General features: G+C 42.5%; 2 protein-coding genes across 3 annotated transcripts in view; one reads left to right on the plus strand and one right to left on the minus strand.

Moving 5' to 3' along the window:
* Positions 1–22,964, minus strand: part of sdk2b (sidekick cell adhesion molecule 2b) — a 653,132-nt gene that overhangs the window by 174,831 nt on the left and 455,337 nt on the right.
* Positions 21,180–22,964, plus strand: part of LOC133557308 (protein enabled homolog) — a 2,507-nt gene continuing 722 nt past the window's right edge. The window contains exons 1-2 of one of the 2 annotated variants that reach the window (XM_061907676.1): positions 21,180–21,400; positions 21,497–22,964. The exon at positions 21,497–22,964 is cut by the window's right edge and continues 379 nt beyond it. In XM_061907676.1, the coding sequence (XP_061763660.1) occupies positions 22,028–22,964 (937 nt within the window). In that variant the 5' untranslated portion in view covers positions 21,180–21,400; positions 21,497–22,027. The other variant, XM_061907677.1, reaches the window with a different exon arrangement.

Raw genomic sequence — 22,964 nt, forward strand, 5'->3', positions numbered from 1 at the left:
TTGAATTGCCGCTGGGTATATAGTATGCGCCTGCCTAGAATTACTGCCGGGTCAAACTCGTTTCGCAAAATATTATTTTTATTAGCGCATGTCTAGAATTTCCACCGGGTCAAACTCGTCACGTCACGAGTGACACTTCACCTGTCATCATTTTCAAAATGGAGGAGACTGATTTCAATCATTTGAAATCGCATAAAGGGAAGAAGATTCAGAGCTATTCAGTAGGATTTAAGCTCCAAGCTATTGAATATGCTAAACAGAACAGTAAGCAGCTATGTTTTTTTAATATACCGTAGCTGCGTGTGTCAAATAGGAGTCATTAAATGACTCCCGCCTCCTGGTGGTAGAGGGCGCTAGTGATCCTTCTTGCGACTACTCGGCTGCAGCAGCAGAAGTGACAACAAGCAGCGATCGTTTATTGTTTTCCTCTCGCTTGCACTTTTAACATGGAGGATTACATATCTAAAATAAAACTGTTTTCTAAATTGGACTTTCAATCGAAGCAGGAGGTAATGAAGGAAGATCTCCATTGAGACAGAGAGACTTTTAAAACTGAAGAAAGATAAGGAAGACTTCTATAAACAAGTTCAGATCAGAAGGAGCTGTGCATGGACTTCATTTATAAGTAAAGGTAAGACCATAATAACGTTTTTTTTTATTAAATGTGCTTTTCATGACGGTATCCTTACATCACACTCAAATTTATAAGCGCAGGCCTGAATTTACCGCATGCCTTTGGTAAGCGCCGGAGTGAAAAGAGGTTTTAAATTAATTAGCGCCCCGTATGTTACATGTACACTAAGATTTTTGGTTAAAATAAAGCCATTTTTTGTGGTCCTTTATGTAGAAAAGTATGGAAATATTGGTATCAATCAATGTTTACTTATATAGCCCTAAATCACTAGTGTCTCAAAGGGCTGCACAAACCACCACGACATCCTCGGTAGGCCCACATAAGGGCAAGGAAAACTCACACCCAGTGGGACGTCGGTGACAATGATGACCCAGTGGGACGTCGGTGACAATGATGACTATGAGAACCTTGGAGAGGAGGAAAGCAATGGATGTCGAGCGGGTCTAACATGATACTGTGAAAGTTCAATCCATAATGGATCCAACACAGTCGCGAGAGTCCAGTCCAAAGCGGATCCAACACAGCAGCGAGAGTCCCGTTCACAGCGGAGCCAGCAGGAAACCATCCCAAGCGGAGGCGGATCAGCAGCGCAGAGATGTCCCCAGCCGATAAACAGGCGAGCAGTACATGGCCACCGGATCGGACCGGACTCCCTCCACAAAGGAGAGTGGGACATAGAAGAAAAAGAAAAGAAACGGCAGATCAACTGGTCTAAAAAGGGAGTCTATTTAAAGGCTAGAGTATACAAATGAGTTTTAAGGTGAGACTTAAATGCTTCTACTGAGGTATCAAGACAACCCTAGCATGTACGCATCTGTTTTTAGTAGGAAATCCGCGTTAAGTCTTATTACATGAGGCCCCCTGGACAATGAGGACCCGGTCCCAAGTTAGCATTGGACAAAACACTCCAAGCCGGGTCGTCGGCGCTGACAAAACCAGAAAGTGAGTTGTCGTCAAGGGTGAAAAGAAAGTGAGAGGTCAGTTGCTGCGCTCTCACTTTTCCTGCGAGAAGCCCGAGAAAATGTGTTTGCGGTGGGAGGTTCTTATTATACACTACATTAAGCCTCCCCAAATTACACAACAAATCAGCCCGGGTGAGCGGCAAGGAGGCTGCCAAAGACGAAGAGCGATCACGTCTCCTCCGCGCCGTACATCAAAACAAAGACGCCCACGCCCCAGAATGGACTCCTTTTTTTTTTCCGGGGCGTAGAGGCCTCGCTTGTAAAGGCACGGCGGCTTTAAATCAAGCACGGGGAAGGACGAGAGCACGGCGAAGACCTTACGTGTCACTGGGAGAGTGGTTACACTGAAAGGGAGGGAAATGGCTGCCAGGAAATTGGGAAAAAGAAAAGGACAGAAGGGCTTCCGGGAGTCAGGTGCACGGCGGACAAATTGTACAAGATTTGAGTTTACAGCCTTCCAAGACGCTGAGGGCTGCGATTTGGAGGTTTATTCATTCCTGGCACGTGACTCGCCACTATTTTTCTGGGTCACTAACTTTTCTTGGGAACTGCTTTTTTAAAAATGGAGGGGCATTGTAGACTAAAGCCTGGAAAATACTTTACTGCAAGGGTAGGGAACCTGTGGCTCTTTCCATGACTGCATCTGGCTCATGGATAAATCTGAGGTGACTCTGCTTAACACAGGGGTGCCCACACTTTTTCTGCAGGCGAGCTACTTTTCAATTGACCAACTCGAGGGGTTCTACCTCATTTATATATATCATTTCTATTTATTTATTTATGAAAGAGACATTTTTGTAAACAAGTTAAATGTGTTTAATGATAATACAAGCATGTGTAACACATATAGATGTCTTTATTTCACGAAGACAAGAATATAAGTTGGTGTATTACCTGATTCTGATGACTTGCATTGATTGGAATCAGACAGTAATGATGATAACGCCCACATTTTCAAATGGAGGAGATAAAAAGTTGTCCTTTCTGTACAATACCACATGAAAGTGGTTGGTTTTTGGCATCTAATTCATCCAGCTTCCATACACTTTACAAGAAAAACATTGGCGGCAAATTCCGTAGCTTGCTTGATTGACATTCATGGCACCGGAGGGTCTTGTGAGATGACGCTGGCTGCTGCCAGTTCATTATTATGAAAAAATGACAGAGAGGAAGGCGAGAAACACTTTTTATTTCAACAGACTTTCGCGCCGTCCCTTCCGTCAAAACTCTAAAGGCCGACTGCACATTTCCTATCTTCACAATAAAAGCCCTGCTTCATGCTGCCTGCGCTAACAAAATAAGAGTCTCGGAAAGCTGGCGTGCACAAGCGATGTGCACGCCAGCTTTCTGAGGGATCGCTTGTGCACGCCAGTTTTCCGAGACTCTGTATTTAGTTAGCGCAGGCAGCATGAAGCAGGGCTTTTATTGTGAAGATAGGAAATGTACAGTCGGCCTTTAGAGTTTTGACGGAAGGTACGGCGCGAGAGTCTGTTGAAATAAAAAGTGTTTCTCGCCTTCCTCTCGGTCATATTTTCATAATAATGATCTTGCAGCAGCCAGCGTCATCTCACAAGACCCTCCGGTACCGTGAATGTCATTTAAGTGATGTCTTGGTGAAGATTGATGATCACTCATTTTTAGGTCTATTTTTTTTAAAAGCCTGGCTGGACATCGACTGACACACCCCCCGCGGTCGACTGGTAGCTCGCGATCGACGTAATGGGCACCCCTGGCTTAACACAATAAGTAATGAATAATTCCACTTGTAATCAAAGTGTTAAAAATAACGATCAACATAGAAAACATGCTCATGCATTTTAATCCATCCGTCCTTTTTTCTACCGCACTTGTTCAAGAAGTCGGATTAAGGGTAAGAAGTGATTTATTTATTATGGGTTAGTTTAGGGCTTGCTCTCCTGGGGGTTCTTCAGACCACCAAGCACCGACATGAGAGCCTGTTTCAGGGTTACAATATTGTTTTATTTTTCAATAAGTCCGTCATTTGGTCTAGCAATTGTCTTTTTCTTTCGTTCTCGCTCGCGCTCTGGCTCCTGCTCCAACCCCTTCTCTACTCCTGGCTCCTGGCTCCTGCTTATAAACAGAGCGACAGGGGATGAGATAACATCTACGCACCTTTCGCTGATTTTGAGGCTGGTCCTGGCAACACCCTGCTTCGCTGCAGGCCCGCAGGCCACGCCCCCCCACAGTTAGCTTCAGAATAACAATGTTATTACAAAGAATAAGAGACCTGTTACATTCTATGTTGGTCTTACTTAAAAATGCACACGTTTAGTTGTGTTCAGTGCTAAAAAATATTTTATGGCTCTTACGGAAATACATTTTAAAATATTTGGATTCTTGGCTCTCGCAGCCAAAAAGGTTCCCGACCCCTGCTTTACTGTGATATGATCAGTAGATGGCAGTCAAATATAATATATATGTGTAGACTGCACTATAATGGCAATATGACTCAAGTAAACAACACCGACATTTTATATGTTCTATTGAAAATATAGAAAAATACACACAGCGCTCAAAATTCTATCAAAATGTTTTAGTATGACGTTGGTAAGCTATGAAGCCGCTACCGCTTGATGTACTTCAACATACGAGTATTATGGTGTGTGCAGGGTTTCCGTCAGCGCTTTGTTGTTAAGGCGGCTGCCTGAGTAAAAAAGAGCCACCGCCTAAACAAAAGTCTTAAAAATCGTCAATCAATGATTATTTATACAGCCCTAAATCACTAGTGTCTCAAAGGGCTGCACAAAAATTAAATAATCTTTATTTTTTGTCCTGTCCAGCTTCTCAGGCAAATAGCTGATGTAGATGCCCATATCGGCTGTTCAGATTTACTTTAAGTGCGGAATACTTCTTTTGTTGTCTTATTTGTATTTGATTTTATTAAATGTATTTAGTTTTATATATATACATATACACACACACACACACACACACACACACACACACACACACACACACATATATATATATATATATATATATATATATATATATATATTATATATATATATATATATATATATATATATATCTATATATATATACATATACACACACACACATACATATATATACATATATACACACACACATATACATACATATAAATACACACACACACACACACATACACACACACACACACATACATATAACTATATATATATAGTTACATTAATCATTAGTAATGTAACAGCAGTTTTGAATGGCAGGGTCCCTGCTATCACGTTGATAAAAATATAACATTTACATAATAAAAATCAACTACAGGCTTCCCAAATGCTGTAATAAATTAAGCACGATGAGTTGAGCAGATGTCAGCATGTGGCCCCACTTTTAACCTCTTTTTTTCCAAACGCTTATTGCAAACGCTTATTTACAGTTATTAATTTGACTTAGTAAGTCAACATTTACTAAGTCAAAATAATGACATACTTAGTATCTCAGGTAACTAGGACTGTTTTGTGTTTTTTTTGTTTTGTTTTTTTACTTTATGGAAAAAAATATCGAGATATATATTGTATATTGCCATTCCGTATAGCATAGGGAGCGGAAAACACAACCAAAAATTGTAGGGCTTCTTCACGCGACGAAGCTGGCCTACTTCACCACAGTCTGTAGTCTATTGACCCCCCCCATCCCCATCTTCAGTAATACGGACGCTGTATCGATCTGTTGTGGTGACGAAGGAGCTGAGCCGGAAGGAAAAGCTCTCAATTTACCGGTCGATCTACGTTCCCATCCTAACCTATGGTCATGAGATTTTGGTTATGACCGAAAGGACAAGATCATGGGTACAAGCGGCCCAAACGAGTTTCCTCCGCCAGGTGGCGGGGCTCACCCTTTGAGATAGGGTGAGAAGCTCTGTCATCCGGGAGGAGCTCAAAGTAAAGCCGCTGCTCCTCCACATGGAGAGGAGCCAGATGAGGTGGTTCGGGCATCTGGTCAGGATGCCACCCGAACGCCTCCCGATTGACACCTTGGGAAGACTATCTCTCCCGGCTGGGCTGGGAATGCCTCGGGATTCCCCGAGGGGAGCGGGACGAAGTGGCTGGGGAGAGGGAAGTCTGGGCTTCCCTGCTTAGGCTGCTGCCCCCGCGACGCGACCTCGGATAAGCGAAAGAAGATGGATGGATGAAACACATCAACAGTGTACAAAACGGGTTATTTTATCAATAAACCTGCACCAGAATTTAAAATATATGTTATGAGGTACTGTAGACATTAAAATTGCAAAAAAAAAATATATTAAACGTGAAAAAAATAAGAAATACAATATTTGTTTCACCCATTCGAGCCCATCGTAGTCGGTTATTTCAAGTGGAAATGGTGAGCGTTTTTATTTTGTGTAAGTTCCACATATTAAATTTACCGTATTTCCTTGAATTGCCAGTGGGGCGCTAATTAATTTAAAACCTCTTCTCACTCCGGCGTTTACCAAAGGCATGCGGTAAATATAGGCCTGCGCTTATAAATTTGAGTGTGATGTAAGGATACCATCATGAAAAGCACATTCAATTAAACATTTTTTCTATTGTGGTCTTACCTTTACTTATAAATGAAGTCCATGCGCAGCTCCTTCTGATCAAAAGCATCGATAAGTTGTTTATAGAAGTCTTCCTTATCTTTCTTCAGCTTTAAATGTCTCTCTGTCTCGAAGGAGATCTTTCTTTATTACCTCCTGCTTCGATTGAAAGTCCAGTTTAGAAAACTGTTTTATTTTAGATATGTAATCCTCCATGTTAAAAGTGCAAGCGAGAGGAAAAAATAAACGATCGCTGCTCACTCTTGCTGCTGGTTGTCACTTCTTCTGCAGCCGAGTAGTCGCAAGAAGGATTACTAGCGCCCTCTACCACCAGGAGGCGGGAGTCATTTAATGACTCATATTTGACACACGCAGCTACGGTATATTAATAAAACATAGCTGCTAACTGTTCTTTTTAGCATATTCAATAGCTTGGACCTTAAATCCTACTGAATAGCTCTTAATCTTCTTCCCTTTACACGATTTCAAATAATTGAAATCAGCCTCCTCCATTTTGAAAATGATGACAGGGGAAGTGTCACTCGTGACGTGACGAGTTTGACCCTGTGGAAATTCTAGACATGCGCTAATAAAAATCATATTTTGCGAAACGAGTTTGAGCCGGCAGTAATTCTAGGCAGGCGCATACTATATACCCGGCGGCAATTCAAGGAAATACGGTACCTTAAATTCCAGACTATAAGCTGCTACTTTTCCTCCTAAACTTTGAGCCCTGCGGCTTGTAAAACAGTGCATCTCATTTATGGACTTTCTTGGTGAAAATGTTCTGCTAAAGTTTGGTAAAAACAATAGAAGTATGTGAGATTCCTGCTGATTTTGGATCAATATCAGTATGGCCCAATACTCAAGGCTCCTATATCGGCAATGGTTTTTGTTTTTTATTCAAACAACCTGCCATCTTTCTTCAAAGAGTGAACCAGAATAAACACACAGAGGGCTAGAATCAGGCAGAAAAAGGAGACCCACAGATACCAAATGACAAACATCATCTTGTTAAGATACACCACAACAACAACAGTGGTTGCACAAGTGCCGTGTTTGAATCCCATCGCCGCACAATCAAGAAGTGGAAAAGGTCACGGTGCCAACCTTGCAAGGCACACATCAAAGGCTCTTTGCCTGCAGCTCCCCTCCACCAATCACAGGAGAGCACTTGCTGCAGGGGGACAACAATCAAAGTGATTCATTCCCGCCTACTCCTGTTTAGTGTCCGGGTAATGATCACTTCACCGTTGCAACCAGCGCCACCTTTACCATCAAGTGCGCGGGGGAAAAAAAATGACGTTCATCCCGACTCAAAAGGGTTCTACACGAGAATTGTCGTTGATGATTTGGATACTTTTTCAAATGTTCTTGTCACCGGACCATTTTGTCGGTGTACTACATGGAATTTGTGTAGTAGACATTCCATGTAGTACACCGGAAATAGGGTCTGATGACAAAAACATTTGGAAAAAGTATATGAATAAGACGACATAATGAACCTTTTTGATGATTTGGAGGTTGGACCATGCAAAAAAAATGTGTTTTCAAGTTACCATTTTTAAAATTTTTTAATGCAGACTAATATAATGTTGGTGACAAAAATGTTTTTCTAAGTTACCGCATTTTTCGCACTATAAGGCGCACTTAATAGACTTTCATATTTCTCAAAACTCAACAGTGTGCCTTAAAGCCCGGTGCGCCTAATGTACGGAATAATTCTGGTTATGCTTACCGACCTCGAAGCTCTTTTATTTGGTACATGGTGTATTGATTAGTGTGACCAGTAGATGGCAGGCACACATAAGAGATATGTGTAGACTGCAATATGGTGGCAGTCACACATAAGAGATACATGTAGACTGTAATATGATGGCAGTCACACATAAGAGATACGTGTAGACTGCAATGTGATGGCAGTCACACATAAGAGATCCGTGTTGCCTGCAATACAATGGCAGTCACACATAAGAGATACGTATGGACTGCAATATGATGGCACTCACATAAGAGATACGTGTAGACTGCAATACGATGGCATTCACACATAAGAGCTACGTGTAGACTGCAATGTGATGGCAGTCACACATAAGAGATACGTGTTGCCTGCAATTTGATGGAAGTCACATTTAAGAGCTACTTGTAGACTGCGATATGATGGCAGTCACACATAAGAGATACGTGTAGACTGCAATATGATGGCAGTCACACAAGAGAAATGTATAGACTGCAATAAGATGGCAGTCACACATAGGAGATACGCGTAGAATGCAATATGATGGCAGTCACGCATAAAGGATACGTGTAGACTGCAATACGATGGCAGTCACACATGAGATACGTGTAGAATGCAATATGATGGCAGTCACACGTAAGAGATACAGTACGTATAGACTGCAATATGATGGCAGTCATACATAAGAGATACGTGTAGACTGCAATACATTGGCAGTCACACATAGGAGATAAGCGTAGAATGCAATATGATGGCAGTCACGCATAAGAGATACGTGTAGACTGCAATACGATGGCAGTCACACATAAGAGATACGTCTACAATGCAATATGATGGCAGTCACACATAAGAGAAACGTATAGACTGCAATATGATGGCAGTCACATATAAGAGATACGTGTAGACTGCAATCTGATGGCAGTCACACATAAGAGATACGTGTAGACTGCAATACGATGGCAGTCACACATAAGAGATACGTCTACAATGCAATATGATGGCAGTCACACATAAGAGAAACGTATAGACTGCAATATGATGGCAGTCACATATAAGAGATACGTGTAGACTGCAATCTGATGGCAGTCACACATAAGAGATACGTATAGACTGCAATATGATGGCAGTCACACATAGAAGATAAGTGTAGAATGCAATATGATGGCAGTCACACATAGGAGATACGTGTAGAATGCAATATGATGGCAGTCACACCTAAGAGATACGTGTAGACTGCAATATGATGGCAGTCACACATAGAAAATACGTGTTACATGCAATACGATGGCAGCTACACAAAAGAGCTACGTGTAGACTGCAATACAATGGCGGTCACACAAAAGATACGGGTAGACTGCAATATAATGGCAGTCACGCATAAGAGATACATGTTGACTGCAATACGATGGCAGTCACACATAGGAGATACGCGTAGAATGCAATATGATGGCAGTCACACATAAGAGATACGTGTAGACTGCAATACGATGGCAGTCACACATAAGAGATATGTGTAGAATGCAATATGATGGCAGTCATACGTAAGACATACAGTACGTATAGACTGCAATATGATGGCAGTCACACATAAGAGAAACGTATAGACTGCAATATGATGGCAGTCACACATAAGAGATACGTGTAGAGTGCAATATGATGGCAGTCACACATTAGAGAAACATATAGACTGATGGCAGTCACACATAAGAAATACATGTAGACTGCAATCTGATGGCAGTCACACATAAGAGATACGTATAGACTGCAATATGATGACAGTCACACATATGAGATACGTGTAGAATGCAATATGATGGCAGTCACACATAAGAGATATGTGTAGAATGCAATATGATGGCAGTCAGACCTAAGAGATACGTGTAGACTGCAATATGATGGCAGTCACACATAGAAAATACTTGTTACATGCAATACGATGGCAGTTACACAAAAGAGTTACGTGTAGACTGCAATACAATGGCGGTCACACAAAAGATACAGGTAGACTGCAATATAATGGCAGTCACACATAAGAGATACATGTTGACTGCAATATGATGGCAGTCACACATAGGAGATACGCGTAGAATGCAATATGATGGCAGTCACACATAAGAGATACGTGTAGACTGCAATACGATGGCAGTCACACATAAGAGATATGTGTAGAATGCAATATGATGGCAGTCACACGTAAGACATACAGTACGTATAGACTGCAATATGATGGCAGTCACACAAGAGAAACGTATAGACTGCAATACGATGGCAGTCACACATAGGAGATATGCGTGGAAAGCAATATGATGGCAGTCACACATAAGAGAAACGTATAGACTGCAATATGATGGCAGTCACACAAGAGAAACGTATAGACTGCAATACGATGGCAGTCACACATAGGAGATATGCGTGGAAAGCAATATGATGGCAGTCACACAAGAGAAACGTATAGACTGCAATACGATGGCAGTCACACATAGGAGATATGCGTGGAAAGCAATATGATGGCAGTCACACATAAGAGAAACGTATAGACTGCAATATGATGGCAGTCACACATAAGAGATATGTGTAGAATGCAATATGATGGCATTCACACCTAAGAGATACGTGTAGACTGCAATATGATGGCATTCACACATAGAAAATACGTCTTACATGCAATACGATGGCAGTTACACAAAAGAGCTATGTGTAGACTGCAATACAATGGCAGTCACACAAAAGATACGGGTAGACTGCAATATAATGGCAGTCACACATAAGGGATACATGTAGACTGCAATACAATGGCAGTCACACATAGGAGATACGCGTAGAATGCAATATGATGGCAGTCACATATAAGAGATACGTGTAGACTGCAATATGATGGCAGTCACATTTAAGACATACGTGTAGAATGCAATATGATGGCAGTCACACACAAGAGATACGTGTAGACTGCAATATGATGGCAGTCACACATAAGAGCTACGTGTAGACTGCAATATGATGGCAGTCACACATAAGAGATACGTGTAGACTGCAATATGATGGCAGTCACATAGAATATACGTGTAACATGCAATACGATAGCAGTTACACAAAAGAGCTATGTGTAGACTGTAATATGATGGCAGTCACACAAAAGAAATACGTGTGGACTGCAATCTGATGGCAGTCACACATAAGAGATACGTGTAGACTGCAATAGGATGGCAGTCACACAAAAGAGATACGTGTAGACTGCAATATGATGGCAGTCACACATAAGAGATACGTGTAGACTGCAATATGATGGCAGTCACATAGAATATACGTGTAACATGCAATACGATAGCAGTTACACAAAGGAGCTACGTGTAGACTGTAATATGATGGCAGTCACACAAAAGATACGGGTAGACTGCAATATAATGGCAGTCACACATAAGAGATATGTGTAGAATGCAATATGATGGCAGTCACACATAAGAGATACGTGTAGACTGCAATCTGATGGCAGTCACACATAAGAGATACGTGTAGACTGCAATAGGATGGCAGTCACACAAAAGAGATACGTGTAGACTGCAATATGATGGCAGTCACACATAAGAGATACGTGTAGACTGCAATATGATGGCAGTCACATAGAATATACGTGTAACATGCAATACGATAGCAGTTACACAAAGGAGCTACGTGTAGACTGTAATATGATGGCAGTCACACAAAAGATACGGGTAGACTGCAATATAATGGCAGTTACACAAAAGAGATATGTGTAGACTGCAATATGATGGCAGTCACACATAAGAGATACGTGTAGACTGCAATCTGATGGCAGTCACACATAAGACATACGTGTAGACTGCAATATGATGGCAGTCACACATAAGAGATACGTGTAGACTGCAATATGATGGCATTCACACATAGAAAATACGTCTTACATGCAATACGATGGCAGTTACACAAAAGAGCTACGTGTAGACTGCAATACAATGGCAGTCACACAAAAGATACGGGTAGACTGCAATATAATGGCAGTCACACATAAGAGATACATGTAGACCGCAATACAATGGCAGTCACACATAGGAGATACGCGTAGAATGCAATATGATGGCAGTCACATATAAGAGATACGTGTAGACTGCAATATGATGGCAGTCACATTTAAGACATACGTGTAGAATGCAATATGATGGCAGTCACACACAAGAGATACGTGTAGACTGCAATATGATGGCAGTCACACATAAGAGCTACGTGTAGACTGCAATATGATGGCAGTCACACATAAGAGATACGTGTAGACTGCAATATGATGGCAGTCACATAGAATATATGTGTAACATGCAATACGATAGCAGTTACACAAAAGAGCTATGTGTAGACTGTAATATGATGGCAGTCACACAAAAGAAATACGTGTGGACTGCAATCTGATGGCAGTCACACATAAGAGATACGTGTAGACTGCAATAGGATGGCAGTCACACAAAAGAGATATGTGTAGACTGCAATATGATGGCAGTCACACATAAGAGATACGTGTAGACTGCAATATGATGGCAGTCACATAGAATATACGTGTAACATGCAATACGATAGCAGTTACAAAAAGGAGCTACGTGTTGACTGTAATATGATGGCAGTCACACAAAAGATACGGGTAGACTGCAATATAATGGCAGTCACACATAAGAGATATGTGTAGAATGCAATATGATGGCAGTCACACATAAGAGATATGTGTAGACTGCCATATGATGGCAGTTACACATAAGAGATATGTGTAGACTGCAATATGATGGCAGTCACACATAAGAGATACGTGTAGACTGCAATATGATGGCAGTCACATAGAATATACGTGTAACATGCAATACGATAGCAGTTACACAAAAGAGCTATGTGTAGACTGCAATATGATGGCAGTCACAAAAAAGATACAGGTAGACTGCAATATAATGGCAGTCACACATAAGAGATACGTGTAGACTGCAATATGATGGCAGTCACACAAAAGAGATACGTGTAGACTGCAATATGATGGCAGTCACACATAAGAGCTACGTGTATGACTCAAGTAAACAACACAAAAAATGTGTACCGCTGCGCTCTATAGTTCCGGAAAATACAGTATATATTTCATTTTTGGGCTGTACTGCCCCAAAGTGCTGTACAAAGGTTAAAAAAAAAAAAAAAAAAAAATCGGACTAAAAATCCTATTCTATGTAAACAAGCAAGCTAAACAAAGCAATCAATAAAACGGTAAAAGTGGAGGATTGTGTCTCCTCTGGTCTGAAGACGGCACAAACTGGCCCGAGTGCAAGCAGGAGCACAAGAACAGCCTGAAGGCAAGACGTGACATTTGTCAGCTCTTCAGATCAGGTGCGACCTGATTATATATATGTATATATATATATATATATATATATATATATATATATATATATATATATATATATATATAACCTTTTGTTTTTTAATCCGCCTATTGCAAAGGTGTGATTAGGCGTGGTGCACCCCGGTGAGTCTGCAAATTAACGTTATGACACCTGAGGATGGACGGATGAGCCGAGGGAGGTAGGGAAGAAGAACGTTGAGGCGGATGCTGGTAATGTGAGAGGAAATGTGTTCTCCACACCGCGGGCTTTCTGCCAGGAACCGAGAGAACACAAAGTAACTGTGGATGTTGTAATAATGACAGGCTGTTGAACTGATATCTGCACAGAAATGCAGTGAGGCTGGACTACAATCTCTCAATTTAGAGGCAATACTTTTGTTTAAAGAATGTTGTGTAAAAAGTACATTGTTGGTCTTTAAGAGGCCAAAAGCAGGGCCGGACCGATGCCTGTGAGCCAAATGGCCCCCAGGCCGCACTTTGGACCACCCTGGACTAACGTATCAAAAGTATCGATGTTTTCGTTTGAGAATTGATATCAGAGCATAAAGATTTGGTATCAATATTTCAGTACCGTTCCATCGCTTACATCAGCTCCAAATATCGGTTTTCGGCCTCCTGGACTACTAATAATCGGTATCGTTATCGGCTCTGAAAAAACATATCGGTCGAGATCCAATATTCATTTTTATATTTAAAGGCCTACTGAAATGAGATCTTTTTTAAACGGGGATAGCATGTGTCATACTTGATCATTTCGCGATATTGCCATATTTTTGCTGAAATGATTTAGTAGAGAACATCGATGATAAAGTTCACAACTTTTGGTCGCTAATAAAAAAGCCTTGCCTGTACTGGAAGTAGCAGACGATGTGCGCGTGACGTCACGGGTTGTAGGGCTCCTCACATCTGAACATTGTTTATAATCATGGCCACCAACAGCGAGAGCGATTCGGACCGAGAGAGCGACGGTTTCCCCATTAATTTGAGCAAGGATGAAAGATTCGTGGATGAGGAAAGTGAGAGTGAAGGACTATCCGCTTTGTACTGGACTCTCGCGACTGTGTGTTGGATCCATTATGGATTGAACTTTCAAAGTATCATGTTAGACCCGCTCGACATCCATTGCTTTCCTCCTCTCCAAGGTTCTCATAGCCATCATTGTCACCGACGTCCCACTGGGTGAGAGTTTTCCTTGCCCTTATGTGGGCCTACCGAGGATGTCGTAGTGGTTCGTGTTGTGGTTTGTGCAGCCCTTTGAGACACTGGTGATTTAGGGCTATATAGGTAAACATTGATTGATTGATTGATAGAAAAGAAAAAAAAAAAACGAGGGCAGTGGGAGCGATTCAGATGTTATTAGACACATTTATTAGGATAATTCTGGAAAATCCCTTCTCTTCTTATTGTGTTACTAGTGTTTTAGTGAGATTATATGGTCGTACCTGAAAGTCGGAGGGGTGTGGCCGCGGGTGTGGTGATGGAAGCCAGGTTTCTCAACGAGGCAACGCAGCTGGGCTGAGATTTTAATTTTTTTCCCCTCCTCCACGGTGTAAGCATCCGACGGTCGGGGGCGGCCGTTGGGAGGAGGCAAGGGAGTCCACAGCTGCAGGAGGCGAGGCACGACGCAAGCTCTCCGCTCATTACTACGGTAAGAGCCGACTAAATAGCACCATTTTCTCACCGAAACCTGCCGGTTGACATGTGGTAGGGAACCATGTTCGCTTGACCACTCTGTTCGCTAGTAAGGCTTCACCATCATCTTTTGAGAATGTAAACAAGGAAACACTGGCTGTGTTTGTGTGGCTAAAGGCGGCCGCAAGTACACCGCTTCTCACCTACATCTTTCTTCTTTGACGTCTCCATTATTAATTGAACAAATTGCAAAAGATTCAGCAACACAGATGTCCTAAATACTGTGTAATTATGCGATGAAAAGAGACGACTTATAGCTGGGATTGGTCCTCTACAATGTTCGCTTGACTGCTCTGTTCCATAGTAAAGCTTCACAGTCATCTTTCCGGAATGTAAACAAGGAAACACCGGCTGTGTTTGTGTGGCTAAAGGCGGCCGCAGTACACCGCTTCTCACCTACATCTTTCTTCTTTGACATCTCCATTATTAATTGAACAATTTGCGAAAGATTCAGCAACACAGATGTCCAGAATACTGTGTAATTATGCGATGAAAAGAAACGACTTATAGCTGGGATTGGTCCTCTACAATGTTCGCTTGACTGCTCTGTTCCATAGTAAAGCTTCACAGTCATCTTTCCGGAATGTAAACAAGGAAACACCGGCTGTGTTTGTGTGGCTAAAGGCGGCCGCTATACACCGCTTCTCACCTACATCTTTCTTCTTTGACGTCTCCAGTATTAATTGAACAAATTGCAAAAGATTCAGCAACACAGATGTCCAGAATACTGTGTAATTATGCGATGAAAAGAGACGACTTATAGCTGGGATTGGTCCTCTACAATGTTCGCTTGACTGCTCTGTTCCATAGTAAAGCTTCATAGTCATCTTTCCGGAATGTAAACAAGGAAACACCGGCTGTGTTTGTGTGGCTAAAGGCGGCCGCTATACACCGCTTCTCACCTACATCTTTCTTCTTTGACGTCTCCATTATTAATTGAACAAATTGCAAAAGATTCAGCAACACAGATGTCCAAAATACTGTGTAATTATGCGATGAAAAGAGACGACTTATAGCTGGGATTGGTCCTCTACAATGTTCGTTTGACTGCTCTGTTTGCTAGTAAAGCTTCACAGTCATCTTTCCGGAATGTAAACAAGGAAACACCGGCTGTGTTTAAGTGGCTAAAGGCGGCCGCAGTACACCGCTTCTCACCTACATCTTTCTTCTTTGACGTCTCCATTATTAATTGAACAATTTGCGAAAGATTCAGCAACACAGATGTCCAGAATACTGTGTAATTATGCGATTAAAGGGATCGGTGCTGGATGTAAATGTGCACCGGTCATCATACCGCAACGTTTTCAATAGGATACTTTGCGCGAAATTTAAAATTGCAATTTAGTAAATGGCATGTGTTGCAATGTTATTATTTCATCATTGATATATAAACTATCAGACTGCGTGGTCGGTAGTAGTGGCTTTCAGTAAGTGAAAAATTACATTGTGGCTACTTTATATTGAATTTTTTAGCACTATTTTGTATAAAAGACCAAAAAAAAACACCACCAAATAATTTGGGGGTTTCAGGTATTTTTGAGCCCCCCTAAAAAGGCCACTGTTGCAAATACGTGATGAGAAACATAATTGATGAACTTAAGACACAAAGATGTAAATACTATGGGAATACCGGCCACAAAAAGCATGCTTAGGTGAGTTTGGTGCGGAAGATTCCAGCAGACACACTGAAGCTGCGTGTTTCCTTCCACTTCCTGTCGGCGTAGCGATGGCCGACCGTTACCATGGACGCCGGTGCGACTGAGACGTGCTCACCGACATTTCGAGGTCTACGCTTCCCTCCGACTTTGACATGCAAGACAAGGCCGGGGGTGGATATCAAACCTGTGAAATGTTTTTAAATGCGGCGCAAATGAGCATTTCTGAGCTGGGGGCTAAAAGCGGGACGCGGGGTGGCGAGAGGTGAGAGCGGGAATGGAGGCCGCAACGTGTCCCACCGCCGCCGTCTGAGGGCCGTCTTTCACATGCCGTCAGGAGCTGCGTGGGCGGCAGGCTTGTGAAAAAGCCATTACAATGCATGATGGGAAAAATGCAAAATGCTTCCTCCACATTTATCCATGTTTTGGCACATTTTAACTGCTTGATATTTATGATTGATTACACAATTAAAAGGAGGTCGTCATGAGAGTAAACAAACTGTCATATACTCTTAATATCCAATTTTATTCACCACATATCCATTATATTAATATAATATGTACATGTATGTATATATATATATATATATATATACACATGGATAATATATATACATATACATTAAATACATATATCTGCATACATATATACATACATATATATTTATATATTTACATACATATAGATGTATGGATTCATATATTTATACATATAAAGATACATATAAATATACTGTGTGCATATATACATGCAGTATATACACATATATATGTATATATGTATATGTGTGCATACATACTGTATGTATGTAAATATATATATATGTATATACAGTATATATATATATATATATATATATATATATGTGTGTGTGTGTGTATGTGCATATATGTATATATATGTGTGTATGTGTGCATATATATATACATACATGTATTTACACACATATACATATACACAAATATACATATATACACATACAAATGTATATATATATATATATATATATATATATATATATATATATATATATATATATTTTTATATATACACACATATAAGTGTGCATATATATATATATATATATATATATATATCCATCCATCCATCCATTTCCTACCGCCTATTCCCTTTCGGGGTCGCGGGGGCGCTGGCGCCTATCTCAGCTACAATCGGGCGGAAGGCGGTGTACACCCTGGACCAGTCGCCACCTCATCGCAGATATATATATATATACACAGTGGTGCAAAAAAGTATTTAGTCAGCCACCGATTGTGCAAGTTCTCCCACTTAAAATGATGACAGAGGTCTGTAATTTTCATCATAGGTACACTTCAACTGTGAGAGACAGAATGTGAAAAAAAAATCCAGGAATTCGCATCGTAGGAATTTTAAATAATTTATTTGTAAATTATGGTGGAAAATAAGTATTTGGTCAACCATTCAAAGCTCTCACTGATGGAAGAAGGTTTTGGCTGAAAATCTCACGATACATGGCCCCATTCATTCTTTCCTTTTAATCGTCCTGTCCCCTTAGCAGAAAAACAGCCCCAAAGCATGATGTTTCCACCCCCATGCTTCACATTAGGTTTGGTGTTCTTGGGATGCAACTCAGTATTCTTCTTCCTCCAATCACGACGAGTTGAGTTTATACCAAAAAGTTATTTTTTGGTTTCATCTGACCACATGACATTCTCCCAATCCTCTGCTGTATCATCCATGTATCCATTTTGGTATCAACTCAACTGGTCGTGTTTGGAGGAAGAAGAATACTGAGTTGCATCCCAAGAACACCATACCTACTGTGAAGCATGGGGGTGGAAACATCATGCTTTGGGGCTGTTTTTCTGCTAAGGGGACAGGACGATTGATCCGTGTTAAGGAAAGAATGAATGGGGCCATGTATCGTGAGATTTTGCGCCAAAACCTCCTTCCATCAGTGAGAACTTTGAATGGTTGACCAAATACTTATTTTCCACCATAATTTACAAATAAATTCCTTAAAATTCTTACAATGTTATTTCCTGGATTTTTTTTTTCACATTCTATCTCTCACAGTTGAAGTGTACCTATGATGAAAATTACAGACCTCTGTCATCATTTTAAGTGGGAGAACTTGCACAATCGGTGGCTGACTAAATACTTTTGCCCCACATATATATATATATATATATATATATATATATATATATATATATATATATATATACACACACACACACTTTTTTTACTTTATCTACATATTCCGTCCTATTTATTGCTTTTTCCCATAAAAAAATGCTAAATAAAATATTTAATTTGATGTTTTAAAAACTGTAACTATAAAAAATGCTGGAAAATAATAATTTAAAAAATACTTAATTTATTATTATTTTTTTAACCGGAGGGAATTTTATTTTATTAATTTCCTTTTTCGTATTTTTGTTAAACGTGGACAAATTATTCCGTTGCGTTGGCACCTGGGGATACGAGCTGTCCCTTGTGTAACTGTTCCAAGCAACCATTTGTCTCACCAACCTCCCCGCCACTAGGTGGCGTAGCGGATGTCAGAGTGAACCCCGTAAGATCCCACCAAAAACACCCGGTCTCCCTCGCTAGTGTTATCTTATCGCTCGACATGGACATAACTTCACATGGCGTCCGTAACGCCAGCCAAGGATAAATAATATCTAAATGTTGCACAGGTATCCAGAAAAATATCAGGTAGCTGCTGATGTTGTGTTTGACGGAAATGCAACTGGAAAGACATAATGTTTACATTACTTGATAAAACTATATTCTAGTTGTTTGTACTAAATTCTATTGTATTGTTTGTATGAAATATTTCTCATTTAAAAGGCAAGCTACATGTTAAAATGGTGATGTTTGGGGGGTCTGGGGGACAATAATCACAAGTCAACGGGAATTCCAATTCTTCAAATTTTGCACAAGCGTGACGGGCGAATTGCTGTACTTGACCACGCTCGGCAAAACGTAGCCCGCCCGCTTTCCGGAGAGGCGAGATAAGATCGACGCCGGCTCCAAAATGCTCCTCGGCCTCATTGTCATTCCAGGTTGGCCAATGATTAGTGACGAGGAGGAGCTGATAAGAAAGATTCACTCCGACCGAGGGCAAGGTCACCTCCCACTGCCAAGAAATGCAGATGTGATGAGATTGTGGGCTGTCGGGGTGGGGTGGGGGGGTGGGGGTTAGTCGGGGGGCGATGAGGGACTTTAAACACACACACAGGGCGATATGAAAGAGGACTCTGAAGCCCACACATGCTCTTCCATTAGAAAAATAAGTGTTACCACTTGATACAAAAGCCAAAAGCAGTGAAGTTGTCACATTGTGTAAATGACAATTTATGATGGTCCTGAATTCAATCCCGGGCTTGGGATCTTTCTGTGTGGAGTTTGCATGCTCTCCGCGTGACTGCGTGGGTTCCCTCCGGGTACTCCGGCTTCCTCACACCTCCTAAGACATGCACCTGGGGATAGGCTCCTCCCACCTCCAAAGACATGCACCTGGGGATAGGCTCCTCCCACCTCCAAAGACACGCACCTGGGGATAGGTTGATTGGCAACACTAAATGGTCCCTAGTGTGTGAATGTGACTTTAAATGTTGTCTGTCTAAAGTTAAAGTACCAATGATTAGGGTTGGGTATCGAGTATTGATTGGAACCGGGACTAACTTTCCGATTCTCCCGGAATCGTTCAAAAGTTTAAATTTCGATTCCTAGTTTCGATACCCAGTCCGCTGACCGGAAGAAGAAGAAGCTGAACACCAACGAAGAAGCGGAAGTGTTAGCATAGCCGAGCCTATGTAGCCGAGCGAGTCAGTCAAGCATGGATAGCGGGCGTCGGCGGTCGAAAGTGTAGCTTTATTTTACTAAAAAAAAATGAAATATCGGCGAAATGTAACACGTGCATCAGAACTGTTTCGTGCTTAGGAGGGTGCACGTCGAACATGATGAAGCACAAATAAATGCGTGTCCTGTCTTCGACGCGCTGCGCCGACCGTCCTCCTCTGCCTCTTCCTCTGGCTCCGGCTACGACGCCCAGCCTGGCACCTCGCTGACTGCACTGCAGTCCGAATCCGGTAAGTAAAACAATATATATGCAATAAATAATGTGTTTTGCGCCAACGTTGAGTCAGCTAACGAATTAGCCCGCATTTTTTTTCATAGACAATTTACAACCTGCTAGCCAGGCTTTGCGATGTGCTCAGCGTACTCCGTTCACCGTGGCGGCAATGGGGAAGATGTCGGTGCCACAGACGGAAGAGTGCCACAGAAAGGTCACTGCACACATAGTCAAAAGACTGCATCCCTTTTCAGAGGTGGAATCGCCAACATTTAGGTTGGTTAAGCAATAACGTTAGAGCTAAGCTAATTGATACTGGCCTAAACAGTAACCGCAACATTACATGTTTGTTTATGTTTGCAGGGATATGGTGAAAACTCTCAACCCAAAATACATACCACTTTCCAGGGACTACCTGTCAAACATATGGTACAAAAAGAATCGGGATCAAGAATCGTCAGGAATCGGAATCGAAACAAAGAATCGGAATCGTTCTGTTACGGTTCAGACCCCTGCCAGCGCCGCTCGTCCATCTGTGCGCCACTCGGGGCACGCCCACGGGCGCACACATCCAGGAACGAGCCGCGCGCGTCCCCGCCCTGCAGCAGCTGCCAGCTGCAATCAGTCACCTGCAAACTTCACACCTGATGGTAATGACGGAGCTGCCTTTATAGACCTGGACAACCTGCCATCACTGGCCGGATTATAGCCATCTGTACCTGAGTAAGCATCCTGTGTCTGGCTTCCATCCCACGTACTCGCTCTTCCCCTGCGACTTCCGTGTTTCTGTTGTCTGATGCTCTTGTTGTCTTCCCGCAGCTCTTCCCGTGTTTCTCCTGGATCCCCTGTTGTTCCCCTTGCCCCCCGGACTGCCTTTTGGATTCTCGACCCCACGCTTGGACACGTTTTCCCACGGACTTCCGCGTTACTTCACTTCCGTCAACATTTTGGTAAGACATCCTTCAGCTAATCTACACACATAGCCTTACACCATACACACTTGAGTTTTGATCAGACTTCATTTCCTTGGTTTATTCATTAGCAGTAATAGTATTATTATTATTAGTAGTAGTACTACAGATTTATGTATATATTTACTATATATAATAAATCTTTGGAGATACTGCCACCTGGTGTTCGTTTGCCGTCACCTCCCTTTTAGTCAAACATAACAGTATAATCCGGCCAATTGATTAGGGACCTGACGGCCGAGTACCTTAGCCCTGCCCCAGTGACTTTCGTTCAGCCCCCCCTGAATTTTTTTTCTTTCTCCTCCTCTTCTCCCATTCACTGTCTTTTTCTTTTTTCTTTTTTTGCTCCACACGGGAGGATTTGTCTTGTCCCGTCAACATGTCTTGGAAGGGGATGTTCAGTAGCAATATTAGCAAAGAGGAATTTTCTCGTCGCCTGGACACCCTCTTCCCACCCTTAGAGACTGTTCCTCAGTCTGCAGGAAGCGTCTGGCATCCAATTTTGGAGGGGGGGGATAGTACTGGTGGCTGTGCTGGTGTGGCGGCGCAGTGGCACCCAGACAGGCTACCCCCTGCCAAACTAATTCCACCTGTCTTCCGCTTTTCTCAGCCACAGCCACCAGTTCCCTGGCTAGCCTCCGAACTAGCACCAGTTCCCTGGCTAGCGACCGAGCTAGCTCCAGTCCCCAGACTAGCCTCTGAGCTGGCACCAGTCCCCAGGTTAGCGCCCGAACTAGCACCAGCCCCACAGCTAGCCTCCGAGCTAGCGTCTGTCCCCGAGCTAGCCCCTGAGTTAGCACCAGCCCCACAGTTAGCCCCCGAGCTAGCGACAGTCCCCGAGCTAGCCTCCGAGCTAGCGGCAGTACCCGAGCTAGCAGCAGTACCCGAGCTAGCGGTAGTCTCCGAGCTAGCCTCCGAGCTAACGGCAGTCCCTGAGCTAGCACCCGAACTAGTGCCAGCCCCAAGGCTGAACCCCTCGTTTCCACCAGCTCCCTGGCTGGCCCCTGTGTCTCCACCAGCTCCCAGGCTGGCCTCGACCTCTGCCCCTCGGCCTGTAGCGCCGACTTCAGTACATCGGCCAGCTCCTCAGCTGCCCTCCTCGTCTTTGGCTTTGACGTCTGCTGCTTCCACGCCGCAGATGACGTCCGCTGCCTTCACGCCGCCGTCTTCCTATGCCTCTACGCTTCAGACATCACCTCCTCGTTTCTGGCGAGACGCACCATGGCGTCACTCGCGTCCGCCTCCACGACTTCCAAGATGGTGCCCGTTACTTGGTTGCCCGCCTCGCCGGCGTCAGCTGCATTCTACTCGCCGTC

The sequence above is a fragment of the Nerophis ophidion genome, linkage group LG08 (assembly GCF_033978795.1).
Source record: "Nerophis ophidion isolate RoL-2023_Sa linkage group LG08, RoL_Noph_v1.0, whole genome shotgun sequence".
Taxonomy (NCBI): Eukaryota; Metazoa; Chordata; class Actinopteri; order Syngnathiformes; family Syngnathidae; genus Nerophis; species Nerophis ophidion.